This window comes from Nematolebias whitei, chromosome 1, assembly GCF_014905685.2.
Source record: "Nematolebias whitei isolate Nwh7 chromosome 1, NemWhi1, whole genome shotgun sequence".
NCBI lineage: Eukaryota > Metazoa > Chordata > Actinopteri > Cyprinodontiformes > Rivulidae > Nematolebias > Nematolebias whitei.
This window is the reverse complement of record NC_056498.1, coordinates 65872857-65890909: the sequence shown is the minus strand read 5'-3', so window position 1 is coordinate 65890909 and position 18053 is coordinate 65872857. Positions and strand designations below refer to the sequence as shown.

Genomic DNA, 18053 nt, shown 5'->3' with positions numbered 1-18053 from the left:
CTTTGGCCTCAAAGTGCCGTGACCCTGTGTTACAGTTTGCTTTGTGCACCTTGTAGCCTCCACACCCGCCTGGCTTCTGTTTCTGTAGTGTTCAGTGCTCTGAACACATCAGCGTCTCTGGTGTGGTGAAACTCCTGCAACGATCTCTGGAAAACCGTCACTGGGATGATAAAGTTAAGGTGCGGATAAGTCACTCTTGCAGCCACGTCCCGTGCATTGCTGGACACAATTCCTGCAACACAGCAAATCTTTGTTTATTCAGAGTGCAAATACAGCAGCACAGATTAACCAATCTGATGCAGCTTTTTTTTCTTCCCTATGGTCAACAAGTGCCCCCCACTGTTCAAGAGGTGGTTTTGTAGGACTCCTTACCCAGCAGCTCTCCAGAATGTTTGTGCACCACAGCACCTCCGCTGGCTCCTGCTTGGACTGCACATGTGGTCTGGAGCATGACTGGCTGGCGGTTCACGCTGATGGATTTGGAGACGACACCACAGGTTAGCGATGGACCACAGTTTCGACCCAACCCTCCGTATCCCACGACAACCACAGCTGCACCTGGAGAAAGACGGACAACAAGAATCTACCTTACTGCAGTTTGATGAGGAGCTCAGCTCAGAATCTGATTCAAACCTGGAATGAAGCTCTGTGACATTCGAGGGAGCGCAGCTTCTGGGACGGGTACTTTCAGTTCAACAAAAGCCAAATCATACGGTGAAGATGGTTTGGTGGAGAACAAGATGTCACCAACAATTTGACAGACTCTGCAAAAGAGAAATAACCAAAACAAAATGTGAAATCTCATATTACTGCAGCTTTAATACATATGAATTGTATTTAACTGTTTATTAGAGTCTTCATTTATGCAATTTATTTATGCAATGCATTTAGTTTAAATTAATTTGATATTCTTCTTATCATTTGTGTATTTGATAAAACATTTACTTTTTTACACTTTATTTATAAGCCTTCTCTGTCTGACTTTTAATCAAATTTATTTGTGATACTTTACATCTTGTTTGTTTTCCCACTCGATATTAATCAATTTACTGATACTGTGTTAAAATTTGCTGTGGTTGCAGCTAAAATATCTTTAACAATGCACCCTTTCAGTGATACTTGTTGCACAAGATCTTTGCATAAAATTTGAGAAAACTTTGAGAACATTATTTGTGTCACAGTTTTATTGTGTAACTGAATGATTTAGGCACATTTAGATTTTTTTTTTTTATTACATAAATGTTTTATCACCTTCTTCTGTGATGGAACTTCAGAGTGACTGAAGACTTCCCGTTGACTACGTGCCGGCAGGTCACAACCAGCTTTGGGGTGACAACAACCCCTGAGCCCCACACCTGCCCACTGTCCACAAAGCACACAGTGGGGTATTTAACAGCTTCGGACACCTGAGCTCTCGTGCACATGTGGAGGTCAGCTTCTCCTGAATGGAGCCAAGCATCACAGAGAGGATTCTGATCACTTGTGCACTGGATGATGTCCCTGAAGATGCAGCGAATGGAGCAGACAAGAGTGAGGCCAATCCACTCGTTCGCCTTCCAGCCAAACGGAGACACAATCAGCCCAATGAGACGCACACGCTCTGCACCTTCCATTGCAAACAGCCCCCCGCCCTCTGTCCCTGGCAGACAGCGAGCATCTGTGAGGATTACAGCATTGTCTTCTCCAGTCAGGTTACTGATGATCCCTCGGCTTAGGGTGCTGATGAACAGATCTAAGCAGAGGGAGCCAAAGGGAGAGCCACAGGCCACAACCGGGCAGCCTTTCTGAAGAGACGAACTGCTCTGCCAGGGGACGGTCCCTGCACCTGAGTTGCTGTCCACCAACACATCTGCCCTGAGCACAGCAAACCAGCTGAGGAACTGTGCATCCCTGATCAGCTCATCATCCTGATCATCATCACCATGGAAACGCCACTGCTCTGCCTCCTTGAAAACGCCCAGGAAGGCTTGTTTGAACTGCACGCAGTTCACCAGCATCAACAGCTGTGCTGAAACCTCTGTTTGCCGACCTGGTCTGTTTCCAGGGGGAGTGGAAGACGCCTTCTGTGGGCTCAGTTCAGAGTCCAGATGTGTGGGAGCTGGAAAACTGACGCGGATTTTGAGTTTGCTGCTGAAGCTGCGCGGGAACAGAACACCAGACTCCGAGAGGGACTGTCTGTCGGTAATAAACCGTGAAAACGGGAGGCCGGTGCATATGATGGAGCTGGTCTGAGGATGGACGATGACACCGCTGCAGCTGATTAACTTTTTAGCTGAAGCCCCCCCTGAATGAACCTTGACCACACAGCAACAGCTCTCTACTTCCTTTAACTCCATACCGAAAAAGCACCAAAAAGCAGAACGGGTCATCTAAAGGAAAACATTCTTTGAAAGTAACAAATTACAAATATCTACTGACTAATGTTGACATAGGAAGACGAGCCTCATTTATGGTATGAAATGGCACAGCGAATTCAAGTTTTAACTTCTGCCGACAGACTGTTTGATTCACACTTCCTGGTTAGGTGTCACGCTTTCACACGATTGGTCAGTGTGTTAGGCTTGTTAGCCAATAGGAAACGAGAGTGAAATAACGTAGACGCTTGTTTTGTTGTACTGCGTCTCCCAAAAAGGTGGCACTGTTGTAATCATAGTTTCTAATTAAAATTTTACTTTGTAATAATTTTAAGCTAATTAAAAAACGACAATATTTTGATATATTTCCTTATGTACATAGTAAGACATACTTTGAATCAATATAAAAAGAAATAGTAAAGGGTCTTACATCAATCTGACTGTCAAGTTAAGGAAAGGCAGACAAAAACACAGACTGAAAAGTAAGTCTCATATAAATAGGGACTATGCCCCCATTTATATGAAATTATATTAACAGTAATTTATATTAAATTCATGTGACAGATCAATTTTAAAACGTTTTTTATATTAAAGCAAGCTGCTTAATTCAACTTAAAAATTTACTTATTAAAACAAAATTGCTTGTTACGAGCACATTATTTTCAAGTTTTAAAAAGCAAATTTGACCTTGTCTAATGCAACACATTTAAAAAAAATCAACACCAATAAGTCAAAAAATGGAGAAAAGGATTGTCAAACATATTTATTATGCTACATTTTCACACAAGTCAAAACACAAATTATGTGACTTTTGTAGCAAAAAAAAGCCTATTTTTCTCTCAAAATATAAATAGAATTTTTTTAAACACAAAATAAATATAATATTGCACTGTAATTTATTGCAAATGTTTTGCAACTATACTTTTAAATATTACCAGAGTACTCTCAAAATATCTCTGCATATTGTGAGCAGCAATCAATCACAAAGTACTCAAGTTATTTCAAAGCATCAAGAAAACTATTATTACTGTTTGGCTTCATTTATGCAATAATATGCGTTTTACTTTACTTGGTGATGCAGATGTACTGCAGTTATTTATTTCCGTTTACTTAAATAACGCTCCTCATGAAAATAAATGCACTTGTGGTCGGTCACTTGCATATAGTTGTCTGCAGCCGTAAAACTTTTACCAAAAAAAAATCTACTGAATTATTACTATCAGTATCCATGGAGGGAGCAGGATACTGTTATGAACATCAATATTCCTAATTCCCTGAAAAAAGTATTTTTGTGATTTAAAAAAAACAAACATTTTATCATCACCTCAGTGGGAGCTACTCCAAGCCTGCAACTTGTTAAATTGCCCTTCACTGCAAATCAACACCAGCAGCTAAATATAAAACGAGTTCTCAGTAACATGATGTTTAAGGCAGACAGGATCCACTGCATGTTTAAGATATAGTAGGAACCACAATGATGACTATACGTTGTGTATTAATAAATACTTATAATGTTTCCATTACTGTTAATCAGAATACCAGATAGTTTTTTATTTTTGCAAAAGACATTTTTGCTTTAAGTACTTTTGTGTGGAACCCGTTTTTTGTGTGTGCGTGCGTGTGTGCGAGTGTGCACAGGCAGCATAATAAATTTGATTAAGGTTATTAAAAACATCTGGAATCAGTCAATATACTGAGAGAGCCAGCGGAAACCGTCTCCGTATCCCTGTCTCTTCAGCACACTGCACATGAAAACCTCCAATGGCCTCAGATTCAGCTCCTTCAGTGATACTGTGCCCTGAAAAGAAGCAAAAACACATGTGCACACATTTACAAAAGCACATGTACAAATCACACATTACCCACAAACAGTGAATAGGACTAACTCTAAATCTGTAATTTACAGTGGGTATAAGTAAGGAAGGATTTATGTGATACGAATAACTTCTCTTATTGGCACTAATGTTGCAGCCTGCATCTTAATGATCGGTTTCCTCACAAGACATACAGCAATAATGAAAATAAAATCCTATAAGTCAGGGGATGAGCCAAATGTTTCCAAATAGATTATTGTCTCCTTTTGCAAATGTATGTACCAACACAAATGGTGATCAATACTCTTTTTTTTCTGCCTTTGGTAACACTATTATTATTCTGTTTATTTTTTCCCCTGTACATTTTTGCAAACTGCAAACTTGCATACTTCTGCAAACTTCTGCAACCTCTCTGCTATTTTAGCCATTTCTTTATCAAAACATTGAGCTCATTCAGAAAATGGGAGCTGCAACTTTCGGTTTTAATAACTTACATACTTATCTTTCAAAATATTTCTTTGTTTACAAACATTTTCCATATAAAATGCATTCTTCAATTCTTACAAAATATTGTTTTCTTTTAAATCTGCTTCAGCATACTTGCTGTAGTTTTAGCTGGCTATCATTCTGTTACATTTAGTACAGACCCTTTCCAAAAAATTAGAATATCAAGGAAAAGTTGTTTAACTTCTATAATTCCATTCAAAAAGTTAACGTTTAATAGATGATAGATCCAGGGCCCACAATTTAAACAATTTCAAGTATTTATTTGTTTATTTTTACATAATTTGGGCTTCCAGCTCATGAAACCCACGAACACAGGATTTCAAAAAATTAGAATACTGTGGAGACATCAGCTCAAATTTTGCAGGGCATGAATGTTTTCAACTAAGTGTGACACACTAATCATCTACTAAACTCAAAGCTCCTGCACAGGTTTCCCCAGATGTCATTACATCGCTTCAGTTTGGTTCAATTGTCTCAGTTCAGTTCAATATGGGGAAGACTGCAGACATAACAACTGACCAGAAGACCATCGTTGATTCCCTCCATGGGATGGGTAAGCCACAAAAGTTCATAGCTAAGGAGGCTGGCTGTTCACAGAGTGCTGTGTCCAAGCATATCTTTGGAAAGTCTCGTGGAAGGGCAAAATGTGGCAGGAGAAGATGCAACAGCAAAAGAGATGACCGTGGGCTTCAGTGGATCATCAAACAGAGAAGATCCAGAATCTGGCAGAGATCCAGAAAGAGTGGAATGAGACAGGAGTCACAGCTTCAAAAACCACCACATACAGACGCATCCGGGAGATGGGCTACAACTGTTGGGTTCCTCTGTCCTCTTTTCTGATGAAAGTAAAGTGTGCCTTTCATTCAGAATCAAGGTCCAAGGGTTTGTAGGAAGACAGGTGAGGAACAGAACCCATACTGCTTGAGGTCCATTGTGAAATATCCACAATCAGTCATGATTTGGGGGAAATGTCCAGTGCAGGTGTTGGTAAACTCTGCTTTCTTAAATCCAAGGTCACCACAACAGTCTACCAGAATGTTTTAGAGGACTTCATGATTCCTTCTGCTGAGGATCTGTATGGAGATGCAGATTTCATCTTCCAGCAGGACCTGGCCCCTGCCCAAGCCGCCAGAAGCACCAAAACCTGGTTTGATGCCCATGCCACAGTGCTTGACTGGCCAGCCAACTTGCTGGACCTAAACCCCATTGAGAATCTATGAGGTATTCTCAAGAGGAAAATGAGGCAGAAGATGGCAGAAGAGATAGCGCTCTCTACAACAGACTTATAGAAGATATGCAGCATCTTGCTGCAAATGTTGAAGGACTTCATCTTCCTCAAGAAGTACAGTCTGCTCTGTCCCTTCTTGTAGATGCTTCACTGTTGCATTTCCAGTCCAGTCTGTTGTCCAGGTGAAGCCCAAGGTATTTATACTTCTCCACCACCTCCACTTCTTCTCCCATGATGGAAATAGTGTTGAACCTGTTTCTGTTTCTCCTGAAATCTACAGTCATCTCCTTTGTTTTGTTTACATTCAAGATGAGATGATTGTTTCCACAAAGCGATCCACCAGTTCCCTGTACTCAGCTTCTTGTCCATCTCTGATACACCCGACTACTGCAGTCATCCGAATATTTCTGCAGATGACAGGAGTCTGTTTTTGTACTGGAAATCTGAGGTGTACAGAGTGAAAAGGAATGGTGAGAGTACAGTCCCCTGTGGTGCTCCTGAGCTACTGACCACCTGGTCAGACACACAACCCTTCAATCTCACAAACTGTGGTCTGTTTGTCAGATAGTCATTGATCCAGGTGATTGTTGAGGCCTCTACCCGAGTCTTCTGGAGTTTCTGACAAAGCAGATCAGGCTGGATTGTGTTAAATGCACTAGAGAAATCAAAGAGCATGACTCTCACAGTGCTGTCTGCCTTTTCTACTTGACAGTGAGTTTGCTGAAGCAGGTGTATGATGGCATCTTCAACTCCAAGTCCACACCGATAAGCAAACTACAGTGGGTCCTGTGCTAGTTTATTGCAATCCATTGAGATTATTAGTCTCTTTTACAACGATGTCCTACTTATAGCTTGTTTGACTTTTAACTAGCCTTTTGTAACTTTTAGCTTTTAGTTAGCCTTTGATACTTGTAGTTTCTAACGGGCATTTTGTTTATTAACTTTTAACTGTTTTGCTCATTACCCTCATTCATTGGGAAGTGGTGGCGCAGAGGTTAGAAGATGGGCCTATGATCAGAAAGTCACAGGTTCAACTCCCGGTACTGTCAACATCAAAATGTGGGTGGAAAAGGTGAAACACCCACACCTGCCTCCACCCTCATTCACCCCACTCTGGGCCCCTGAGCAAGGCCCTTAACCCCCACCATCTGCTCCCTAAACAGGTCTCTCTTGAAAATGAGTTCTTGTGGCTCAATGAGACTACCTGGATAAATAAAGGGTAAATAAATAAAAAAAAGCTCCTTTTAGCTTGTACTTTGCTTTAGTTAACTTTTAGCTAGCATTCTACTTCTTTTAGCGGTACCAACTCAGTTTCAGCTTCTGCAATTTTCAGCAAAGTCAATCAGCTCTCACTCTCCAGTTTCTCCTGTTCACACTTGTATCAGAAGCTCAAACTGTAAAATATAATCAAGCAGCTTTGAATTCAGTAGCTCATCTTCAGGAGGCTTTGTGAGATCCAGCATATTCAGGACTGCAAATGTTGCAATTTTTTATAATATCTGTTAAACTTAACCAAACAAACCCCCTGATAGAGCTATTTTTACTACTACACATCAGTGCATCATCCATTTGTCCATTACCTTTCCAGTTGTATGTCCTTGCAGACCAAACACTCCTCTGAGTGCGTCCTCACTGATGGACTCTGGACGATCTATTTTATTCCCCAAGATCAGAACTGGGATGTTAGCAATGGTTTCATCTGTTAAGATGGCCTAAAAGTGTCAAGCATAAAGATCAGTCCAAACAATAATTTCTATAAAGAACGGTGTTGAGATGACAACAAATTAATTTAAACTCACATCTAGTTCAGCTTTAGCCTCTGCTAGTCGCACATGATCAGCACAATCCACCATGAAGACTATACCGTTAATGGCTGGAAAGTAATTCTTCCAGATTCTTCGTGCTGCAAAAAAAAAACATTTCACTATTTATGCAACATCCTGCAAATGCACCATTACAACTTTCTATGATCCAAATGTCAGCCACATTTTCTGTACTCACACCTTGTGTATGACCTCCGAGGTCAAATGTGGTGAACGTCATTCCAGCTATGGTCAACTCTTCAGATGCTGAGAGCAGACAGGAAGCACTGACATTAGAGGAGCGATAAAACCTAAGAGGCAGATTGTGTAACATGTCGAACTGCTGGAAGTACTTGGGTATAACGTTGGCATATGCTGTCCCAGTCTGTCGTCTCTGAGCATCTGCAGAAGTGTTGTTTTGCCTGCATTGTCTAGTCCTAGGAAAACCAGCTTCCCGGTCTTCTTGTACAACCCTGATAAGAAAAATTTAATTCAAATGAATTGGAAACAGTTAGAAACATTCTATAAACGCTTTGCAGACTGATGTAAAAAAGGTGGATTTGGAGCCTAAAAGTATGGTGCCTTGAGAAAGTATTAACTCCTACTTTATTTATCTTTTTAGGTTTGAAGTTCAAAATTCTAATTTTGTCTGTTCAAGCCCTTTAAAAAGATGAATACATATTTAAATAAATTCCCACAGTGTGTATTCCGAGTGTGATTAAAAACCTCAAATCTCACAGCATCACTGTGCATTAATTTTTAACGTACAAATGTCTCCCTTTGCATGTGTGTATTTTCATTCTTTATTCAGGCACTGAATTGTATTTTTTTATTGTACTCTCTTAAAATTATTGACTCACGAGGTTGACTGCCGTGCAGACATTTATGATGGGAACAACCTCAACTGTCTTCTGTATGTTAAATGACAATTCAGTTTGTACAAAACTACTAGTTATGTACCACACTATACCTAATAATTGCAGGACACTGCTGAAGCTTTTGTAGATCCAGTCAAATACAAAAGACATTTCTCTTGGCTACCTGAAATACAGAAAACAAAAACTAAGCAGAACAGCCTTTTGTGTGAGGTTATTTTAAACAAACCAGAACATAACCACCTATGTATGTACTTATAAATATATATAAAGATTGTTTTGAAGAAGTCCATTGTTCTGTTATAGAATCCCTCACATCTTGTTGATCAGTACTTCTGGCTTTGGCGTTGGTATGTGTAAGCTCTGTGTAATCACACTAATTTAAAGCATGAAAGAAAAGGGGGTCAACACAGCAGCAAATGGGCCCAGAGGTTCTTCTGGGCTCTGGTTTGTTCTGAGACTCAGCTGCACTGATCTTCTGCTGACTATTTATATTACAAGCTGTGAGAAAGACACTTGATCTGAACAGTCATCCCCTTCCTCCCCCTCATGAACACACAAACACCTGTCTCTGTGACAGACTGAACTCTGTGTTCTTGTTGCAGTGAAAGAGACGCCTTTTATTGACCAAGCTTTCCAGAAATTACCCAACTGCTGATGACCATACAACGTGTCAGTGAACGCAACATTCCACAGGTCTGTTGCACAGCATTTAAATATTCTACATGCATATACTAAAACTGAAATAAAACAAAAACTGCTGCACAGTTCCTCCTCATAAACACATTAGTTTTCTTATTCAAATCTTAGTTCAAAACTCCGAAGGAAAAATACGCAAAAAAAGTAAAACAAACCTCTAAATCCAAAACTAAAATTTTCTAAACATTTTTCCTAGTAACGTCACAATTCGAGACACCTTTCGGCTCATTATACACCCTTCGTAACAATCAGTTGTCAGAGAGTAAACAACTTTAAGAAGAGTAAACAACAGCTTGGAGTAAACAACTTTAACAAGAACGTGCAAAGAATGAGCATAACAGTTCAATAATAACAAATTAAACCGTAAAAAGTTTTCACCCGGTGAAATTAAAGGCCATTTTTATACTAAAATGAATTTATTTACTAAACTGGTGATCTTACCTTGGACTGTCGAGTTAGTAAACTCCTTGTTGGTTAGTATTTGTCCTGTCACACCGACTGACGTGAAGCTGCGAGGCCGACAGTAAACCGGAAGTACGTCACGAGGAGGCTTCATTCATCTACTTCTACCTGATCCATTTCTACTTCTGATCATCTCGTTTGAAGGATAGATATTAAAGTTTTGAAATGCAATTCTTTATATTTAGGGGAAGAGGAAAACCCACATATTTCGTCATTATTTTTATTCTTTCCTTCTTATCGTAAAACTTACTATTTTTTAAATTAAATGTCTTTAAAAAATGGTTATTGCATTTTTTGTGTATTAAATTAAGTCCATTGACATTGATGCTCGGTAAACTAATTGTTGGTTTAGTTTCATGATTGTTCTTTATTAACTGGAAAAAAAATGCAATTGGTATATTTTTAATTTTGTCAGTCTCCTTTGGTACAGATTAGATTATATTTTTTAATGAATTCTTCATATTCATATAATTTCCATTTTCATCCATTAAATGAGTGAGTGACCATATTTGCCTCTCCATCCATTTTTCCATGAACACAATTTTCCTTCTTTGTAAAATAACTCTGTTGTTCCAAAAAGGAACATTGTGAGGACTGAAGTTATTTTTATTTGCCATTTTCCAGTTTAATAACACCTGTTGGTGAAAAGCAGATGATTTAACAGGTAATTTAGAAATGTCAACGTCACATCTTAACAGGAAGTCAATACCTTCAACTTTACTAAAAACCAGTGACACAGCAAACCAAATCTCATGATCATTTTTAAGGACTGAAGCCATTTAAGTTTTAAGATGCCATTCATTAGTTCAAAATCTATTATTTTATTTCCTCCATCTTGTTAATTTTTAACTGCATCTTCTTTTTTATGTTTATTTCTCCAAATGAAGTTAAAGTTTAATTCTCATGAAAACTTGGCAATTTTTTTTTTTACGCCGGATGCCCTTCCTGACCAAACCACACACCACCAAGCTACCACAGCCCTGTATGGAGCAGAGCTGCCAGAACTGGCACCCGAGGGAGCAGATGGTGGGGGTTAAGCCTTGCTCAAGGGCCCAGAGTGGAGATGCGAGGATGGAGACTGGTGTGTTTCACCTTTTCCACCCACATTTTGATGATGTTGGTCCAGGGAGTCAAACCGGTGACCTTCCGATCACAGCCCTACCTTCTCCAACCGCTGCGCCACCACTCCATTTTTGTCCTTGATATGCAAGTCATAGTTTCTTGAATAAGACTTGTGGTTATTCTATTAATCGTGCAATGTTTTAATAAAACCTAAAGATAACTAGAGAAAAAAAAAATATCTGCAAAAAATGCAGTTTGAGAGCAGAGTACCGAAAGTGATTGATGAATGTGAAGGAAATGAGTTGTTAAAGCTAAATTCAAAACTAATAAAAAGCTAAAAGAAGCAGACCAGCTAAGAGCTTAATAAAGCTAAACACTACCTAAAAGCCAATAAATACCAGCTACTTTTTTTATTTTCTATTCCAAGATTTTCATAATTTTGCATTTTATTTTTAGATTGACATGTAACACCTATCCAAGGACGACTGAGAAAAATTTAGATACATTAGCATTTATCTCTTGACAAATAAACCAATTATTAGCTACATGTCAAAAATAGCACAACACTCACTCAAAGCTAAATATAGTGGAGTAGCTAAAATAGCTAAAGTAGCTAAACAGAAGCAGAAAGCAAAAAAAAAAAACTAAATGCTAGCTAAAAGCAGCAATGAGTTAGCTAAAAATTTTAAATGGTCAATTAAAAGCAAAAGTAGCAAAGTGGTAGCTAAAAAGCACGCTAAACAAAAAGCTATAGCTAATAGTAGCAGAAATGTCAAGACAAAAAACACAAAAACAAATATAAAACAAGTCTGCAGATTTCAAATGGAACAGAGTTTTGAAGGAACTGCGATCTTTAAGCGTTTCTATTGAGAATAATTGTAAATAAAAAGATAATTTTTTTGAAATGTTACAAAAAGCACCCATTGCCTGAATGAGCTGAAAGTTTTGATAAATGAACGCATGGCAAAATGACACAAGGTATGCAGAAGTGTCAGATTGAAAACAATGTAAAACTAAAAAAAAGGCAGGAAAACATTTTGAATGACCACACACACACACACACACACACACACACACACACACACACACACACAAATTGACACATTTCATACAATGTGCACTAGGTGGCAGCAGTATAAAAATAAAACCACCACATGGCTCCACTCATTAAATTCACACTTTGATAATAACTTAACTAGAGAAGCTTTATTAAAGTGTCAGCATCATACACTACAAGTTTCTGTGAAACACAGTACCTGCACTTGGTTTAACAGCACATCTCTAAAGAGATCTTTGTTTTAAGCGTAAAATACACGTTGGTCGTGACTTGAATACACTTGAACTCCTCTACAGGATTTACCGACTACCTTACCCGTCTATAAAACGACAGATGACCCTAACCCAACCACCCCCAACCATCCTACTGGTTCCTAATAAAAGTTTTTCTTCAAGTATTTCTGTCACATATGAGTTTTCTTCTCCAAACTCATACAGTTCCTGGATTACTTCCTCTCGTAGTAGAACCATTTATCAACTGCAAATGAAAAAAGAAATATATCAGTCATTTAAAATGCATGTTAGGCTGCCTTCAGGCTCAGGCCTCCCTTACTAAAGAGATTGTGACCTCAAAGGGATTTGTCTGGTTAAATAAAAGGTAAATAAATGTAAATAACAAATAAATAATCAGAAAGAATTATATATATTTATTGCTGTTACTGGCAGGAAAAATTATAAAAGGCTACCTGATGAAGGGATGGGCTCTTCTTTTCCACAAGGACAAGTCTGCAAGAGAATAAAAAGTTAGTTGGAGTGACTTTGTGTTGAAATGTGTTGCCAAATGGAAAATGGGAAATCTTACTTGACCAACAGCATCTTTGGCCTCATCTGCTGAGCAGCAGTACGGGCTGTCACCAGCTGAGACACACGTGTTCTTGCTGTTTGTAGACATTAATGTTAGGACAGTTATAACAGAGAGCCTTCTGAATGTGCACGTACCAATGTTAAAAAAATACAAATAAAAAAATAGCCTTCTTGCCTGAAATGCTTACCAGTTGAGTTCTCCAGCTTTAGTCTGCTGGCAAATGAGTGCTTTCCAGAAGTTGTGAGTGCTCTTGATTACTTCAATGGCAAAGTCCTGAAACAATAAATACAGATCACTTACATGCATATAAGGTTTTTATGATTTTTGCAAAAATCCCAATTTTCTATAGCATTGTGCTATACCGTATTTTCCGCCGTACACGTCGCACCGCCCTATAAGTTGCATCAGTCCAAATATGTCTAATAAAGTGGAAAAATCCATAAATATATTGCTTCGCTGTATACGTCGCATCTATTATGCATCACCGCTAACACGTCACATTTGTTACGCGTCACCACTGACAACCTGAAAATGTGGGCCGGTGTTGTGCCAAAAATCGACTGGCTGCCAAATGGCGGCCGCGGGAGCATGCACAGGAGGACATTAACAAGAATTTAACAAGATTAAAAATTAAAAACAATTGTTTGTTTGCTCAGAATTATAGTAAAGGTGTGTCTAAGTCTAATCCAACAATTTTTAGTCAGGTCATCTGGACAGTTTTTTTGTTTGTTTGTGCTGAAATGTTTCACCTTCCATCCAGAAGGCTTCATCAGTCAAGGAAACAACACAAAACTGATTCTTCCCACAAACAGCTTACTCCAAAGTGGAACAAACCAGTTATGTTGGTGCTAAGTTGGTCTCTTTGGCACGCCCCCTCCTCTGGTGCCGGCCCTCTCCCTTATCGACAGTCATGTCAAACTGCTTCAAAACCAGAAACCATCTTAGCACCAACATAACTGGTTTGTTCCACTTTGGAGTAAGCTGTTGGGGGAAGAATCTGTTTTGTGTTGTGTGTTTCCTTGACTGATGAAGCCTTCTGGATGGAAGGTGATACGTTTCAGCACCAAAAAAAAAAAAAAAGAAACTGTCCAGATGACCTGACTGAAAATTGTTGGATTGTATACCTGGATTATTGAGCATGGACTTTGTTGTTTTCAACCAGTTTGACACAACTGTCAACAAGGAAGAGGGCCAGCAATGGAGGAGGGGGCGTACCAAAGAGACCATCTTATCACAAGCAGAACTGGTTTGTTCCACTTTGGAGTAAGCTGTTGGGGGAAGAATCAGTTTTGTTGTGTTTCCTTGACTGATGAAGCCTTCTGGACCGAAGGCGAAACGTTTCAGCACAAAAAAAAAAAGAAACTGTCAAGATGACCTCACTGAAAAATGTTGGATGTGTCTCAGTTTAACTTTTACTTAATAAAAGGACTTTAACAGTCAAATCAGCTGTATTTCACAAGTATTCACTGCCTCGGTGCTCTGGGAGTGCGCAGAGGGAGGAAAAATAAGGAAGGAGGAACGCGGCACAATTCTTAAAATTTTAACTAGATAAGTAAGCACTTAAAACAATTATTTGTTTGCGCAACTTTATAGTAAAGGTGTGTCTCAGTTGAACTTCTACTTAATAAATACATTTCAATGGTCAAATTAGCTTAATTTTGCCGGGGCAGCACATCTAAATGAAGCTGATTTGACGATTGCGCCAGGCCAGCTGAACAAAGGTGGGAGTCGATGGTAAGCCGATTATGTCATTAATAGCCACTTTTACCCATTACATGACACAACGGCATGCCATACTACTCTGCTGCCATCTAGTGGTCGAAAACGGTAGAGTTCAATATTTCTGTCAGAATGAATGAAAACAGTCATATCTCAACCAAAAATTGGTTTATAAATATTTATTCAGCGAAAAATACGGTAAGTTAATTTTATGTCTGCAAATGTTAAACATTGATTAAAAAGTGTGGTAGCGAGGAAAACCTTGTCTTTGAACTCCTCGTTGAAAGCAAAGCAATTTTCTGGTTTCCCATCAGGCACTTTGTATCTCCTGAACCAGTCGACTGTTGCCTCCAGGTAACCAGGTCTTAGGCGCTGGACGTCACTAATGTCTGAACATCGACAGGGACAAAATAAACACGGCCTCACAGATGCAGGACTGTAGATGCAACCAAACGGAGTAAACCAAGGTGCTTACTGTTCAAGTCATTGGCTTCAGGGTCCTCGACGTTGACTGCAATCACTTTCCAGTCAGTTTCACCCTCGTCAATCATGGCCAGGATACCCAGCACCTTCACTCTGATCACATCCCCACGGGAGCACACCTTCATAGGACATTTCAGTTTGGAGCAAATTTACCAACACTCGAGAGATTCACAGAAAATAACAGTATATTTTCTGCTGGCTTAAGTTATGCAAATGTAAATAAATGATAAAAACCATGCATCATGGTAAAACAGGACTTGTGTACCTTGCTGCCAATTTCACAAACGTCGATGGGATCGTTGTCGCCACAGCAACTGGTGTCTCCATCTTTGTGCGCTGGATCTTCCCATGTCTAACACATAAAACAAATTAAGTACCATAAGCATGATGCTATTACTACTTGGCAATTACACATATTTATTTTGGTAAAGATAAGTAATAAATGTTATACAAACCTGAGGAATTGCTCCATAATTCCAAATATAGCCTTTATGTGGGAAAACATTAGCAACATAGCGCAACTTCCCCTTTTTCACATCTTGCTTTAATGGATTCAAGAAGTCCTTTGTAGCAATCTGAAAAAAATGTCTATCATTGAAAAAGTTATAATTGCCTAAAAATAACCATACACATTAGGTATAACTACGTAAACACAACATTTAAAAAACATATATTGAATAATTATTTCTCAACATTTCTTTCTCAGTATAAAGAGTGGTTTAACAGCATGACATTATTATATAAACTGGGCAGCTTTAATATTCAATCACTAACCATTCACACAGATAAAAGTAGCAATAAACCAAGCTAAATGTAAACTGGTGCAATTAGTTCACCTGAAAATCTTATGTTTAAAATGAGTAGAAATGAAAGAAATTCAAAAGTATTAAAAATCAAAGTACTCATGTCACAGAGTTAGACATATCTAAACAATTAGAACTGCATTAACAATATTTTAATTTATAATGTGTTCAGGGATTAAATGTTCCTCTGTGCCGTTTTAGGAACTTCACAACACTGATCAATTTATTTCTATTAATATATAAAATAACATTTTAAATGCTTTTTTTTTTTTTTACTGTTGAGCTCAGTCATCAAAGGTTGTTAAGCGTACGAGTAGCAAAATGACAAGGGTTTATGGTGCAAGTACAAAGGCTGTTAACAATTCAAATCTAATACCTCCTTGAGATTTAAATGTGATATTTGAGTAAATGTACTCGGGTGACTTTCCATGAATAGTTTTTAGTTTCACATTTGGATGGTTTGGCAAGCTTATGTTTAAAAAACAACGTGGCGTAATGACTGATAACATGTCGATAACAGGGTCAGAGCGGCACAATACACGCCTTTTGCTGCTTACTTGTGTGTGTGCACAAATTATCAACTGATGAGCTACAACAATGAAACTAGTTTTGAAAACGCTGGTTTCCTTTTTGTGTTTCTGTTCACAAGCTGATTTACAGCAGTGTGAAAACCCTTTACCACTGTGGTCCAAAGTAAACAGAGCCAGATAAGATCTGACAAAACAAAGACATAAGAGTCTTACTTCCATCTTTGCGTTCGTCCATCTTGGTACCTCGACAACCATGTGGAAGATGTTCTATGAGGGAGGAAAAAACTATCAGGTTTTTTTTTTTAATCTTTTTAAGATGAATATTCCACTGCAGTCGAGACTGACACAGCACAGAGAAAGCAAAGAGCGAAGGCCACTGGCTTTCAAACAGACTATGACCTTGCTATCCTGCAGAATATTATCTAAAGCATGCTGAAGCACTGCTGAAATTAAAGAAATACTCAATTAAACTGGTGGCAGTAAAGCAGTTCGGATTTAATCCGTAGATAAAATGAAAACATACAAACATATTTACATACATACAGGTGCAAAATGTACCAATGGTCCCCTTACCTGACTCTCATCAGCATATACTGGTATATCATGGAATGGTGAGATGTACTTTCCTTTATCGTTTTCTGCAAAGCAGTCAGAAAAAAAGCTTTTATGAGTATCACAGGTAAATAAAATATGGTGACAATAAGGAAACGACATGGGTGTTTAAATCTTCCTACTTTCACTTTATTCTATAGCCCCAGTTACATTTAGTCTTATTTGGATACATCTAACACTTAAATAGCTCAGTTTAAGGGTGAAAACAGGAGCTTTAAAGCATTACATAAAGAAAATATTACATCATCATGATCAATTATTTGCACAAACTGGCAAAGCTCGTCTTGTCCCACAGGCAATCTATCAATAGCTTGATTATAATCAGTGAGGGCGGTGTCTTGCTCGTTTAGGCTCCGAGATGACGTGGACACCTTTAGGGATTTCCAGAAAAAAACGATTTACTTCCTTCTTTAAAAAATCCTTGTTCATGATGTAAATGACATATTTGAAGTCAAATGTGTATGTGCGTACACACGGCAAACTAAAGAGAAGATTTGATCATTAGAGTAACTTAAAAGCACAAAGAAGCCCTGATGGTAGAATCCAAGTGAAGCTCAAGTGCTTTAGGTTTCCCCTAACATAACACAAACATAACTAAATGAATGAATTAGTCGCACGTGGGAGACTGCGGCTAGCGTGAGGTTGTTGAAAAAGAGACCTCAAGTGGCAAGAAACGATAACGTTTTGGTATTTCTCCCATTATTTACTTACTGAAGAACAAGCGGAAGCTCAAGGAGTTCGGGTTTCCCCTTTCTTCGACTGTAAAACTCATGTTTTCGTGCGGGTTGCTGCTGCCCTTCGGGTCAAGACGGAGGATGGCGGCGGAAGAAGACCTTAGCGCCAGGCTGGCCTGGTACTAGTCGTCAAGGCAAGAGCGCATGCGCGCTGTCAACGGTGCTTTCAATAACAATTGGAAATGTTTGTTTCAAATATCCAACCCGTGCCCGTCTGACCGGGGAACGAAGACTGTCTCTACTTTGTGCTTGTAAATATATCGATCACAGTTACTGTTGCAATATTCAGTTCTCTCATAAACTTCAGTAACTTTTCCAAAACAGCAGGCATCTGGAATCTCATAGGACGATTAATTTGGTATTTCATTGTGTCACTTTACAAGATGTACTTAAATGCAGCACTAAATCACTGGGCAAGATAATTATAGGATTTCCTAAATGAACAAATATGCATAAAAACTTAGATAGATAGATAGATAGATAGATAGATAGATAGATAGATAGATAG

The 18053-nt window shown here is 38.7% G+C and overlaps 3 protein-coding genes across 3 annotated transcripts; all 3 read right to left on the bottom strand.

The window, feature by feature from the left end:
• Nucleotides 1-29: 29 nt before the first annotated feature.
• On the bottom strand, nt 30-2482 carry tysnd1 (trypsin like peroxisomal matrix peptidase 1). Its single transcript, XM_037686705.1, has 5 exons — nt 2112-2482; nt 1252-2063; nt 634-764; nt 373-558; nt 30-232 (listed from the first exon to the last, which is right to left on the bottom strand). The coding sequence occupies exons 1-5, from the start codon at nt 2367-2369 to the stop codon at nt 30-32; spliced, it is 1590 nt and encodes a 529-aa protein (XP_037542633.1). The 5' UTR covers nt 2370-2482.
• A 1553-nt stretch (nt 2483-4035) lies between these two features.
• On the bottom strand, nt 4036-9798 carry sar1ab (secretion associated, Ras related GTPase 1Ab). The gene is made up of 7 exons (XM_037686694.1): nt 9721-9798; nt 8676-8746; nt 8059-8178; nt 7907-7972; nt 7703-7806; nt 7484-7615; nt 4036-4152 (listed from the first exon to the last, which is right to left on the bottom strand). Exons 2-7 carry the CDS (start codon nt 8731-8733, stop codon nt 4036-4038), a joined length of 597 nt encoding a protein of 198 aa, XP_037542622.1. The 5' UTR covers nt 8734-8746; nt 9721-9798.
• Nucleotides 9799-12102: 2304 nt separating this feature from the next.
• ppa1b (inorganic pyrophosphatase 1b) lies at nt 12103-17681 on the bottom strand. Its single transcript, XM_037686684.1, has 11 exons — nt 17523-17681; nt 16773-16837; nt 16413-16466; nt 15322-15441; nt 15132-15218; nt 14859-14985; nt 14645-14772; nt 12852-12937; nt 12662-12737; nt 12546-12585; nt 12103-12337 (listed from the first exon to the last, which is right to left on the bottom strand). Exons 1-11 carry the CDS (start codon nt 17581-17583, stop codon nt 12306-12308), a joined length of 876 nt encoding a protein of 291 aa, XP_037542612.1. The 5' UTR covers nt 17584-17681; the 3' UTR covers nt 12103-12305.
• Nucleotides 17682-18053: the final 372 nt, after the last annotated feature.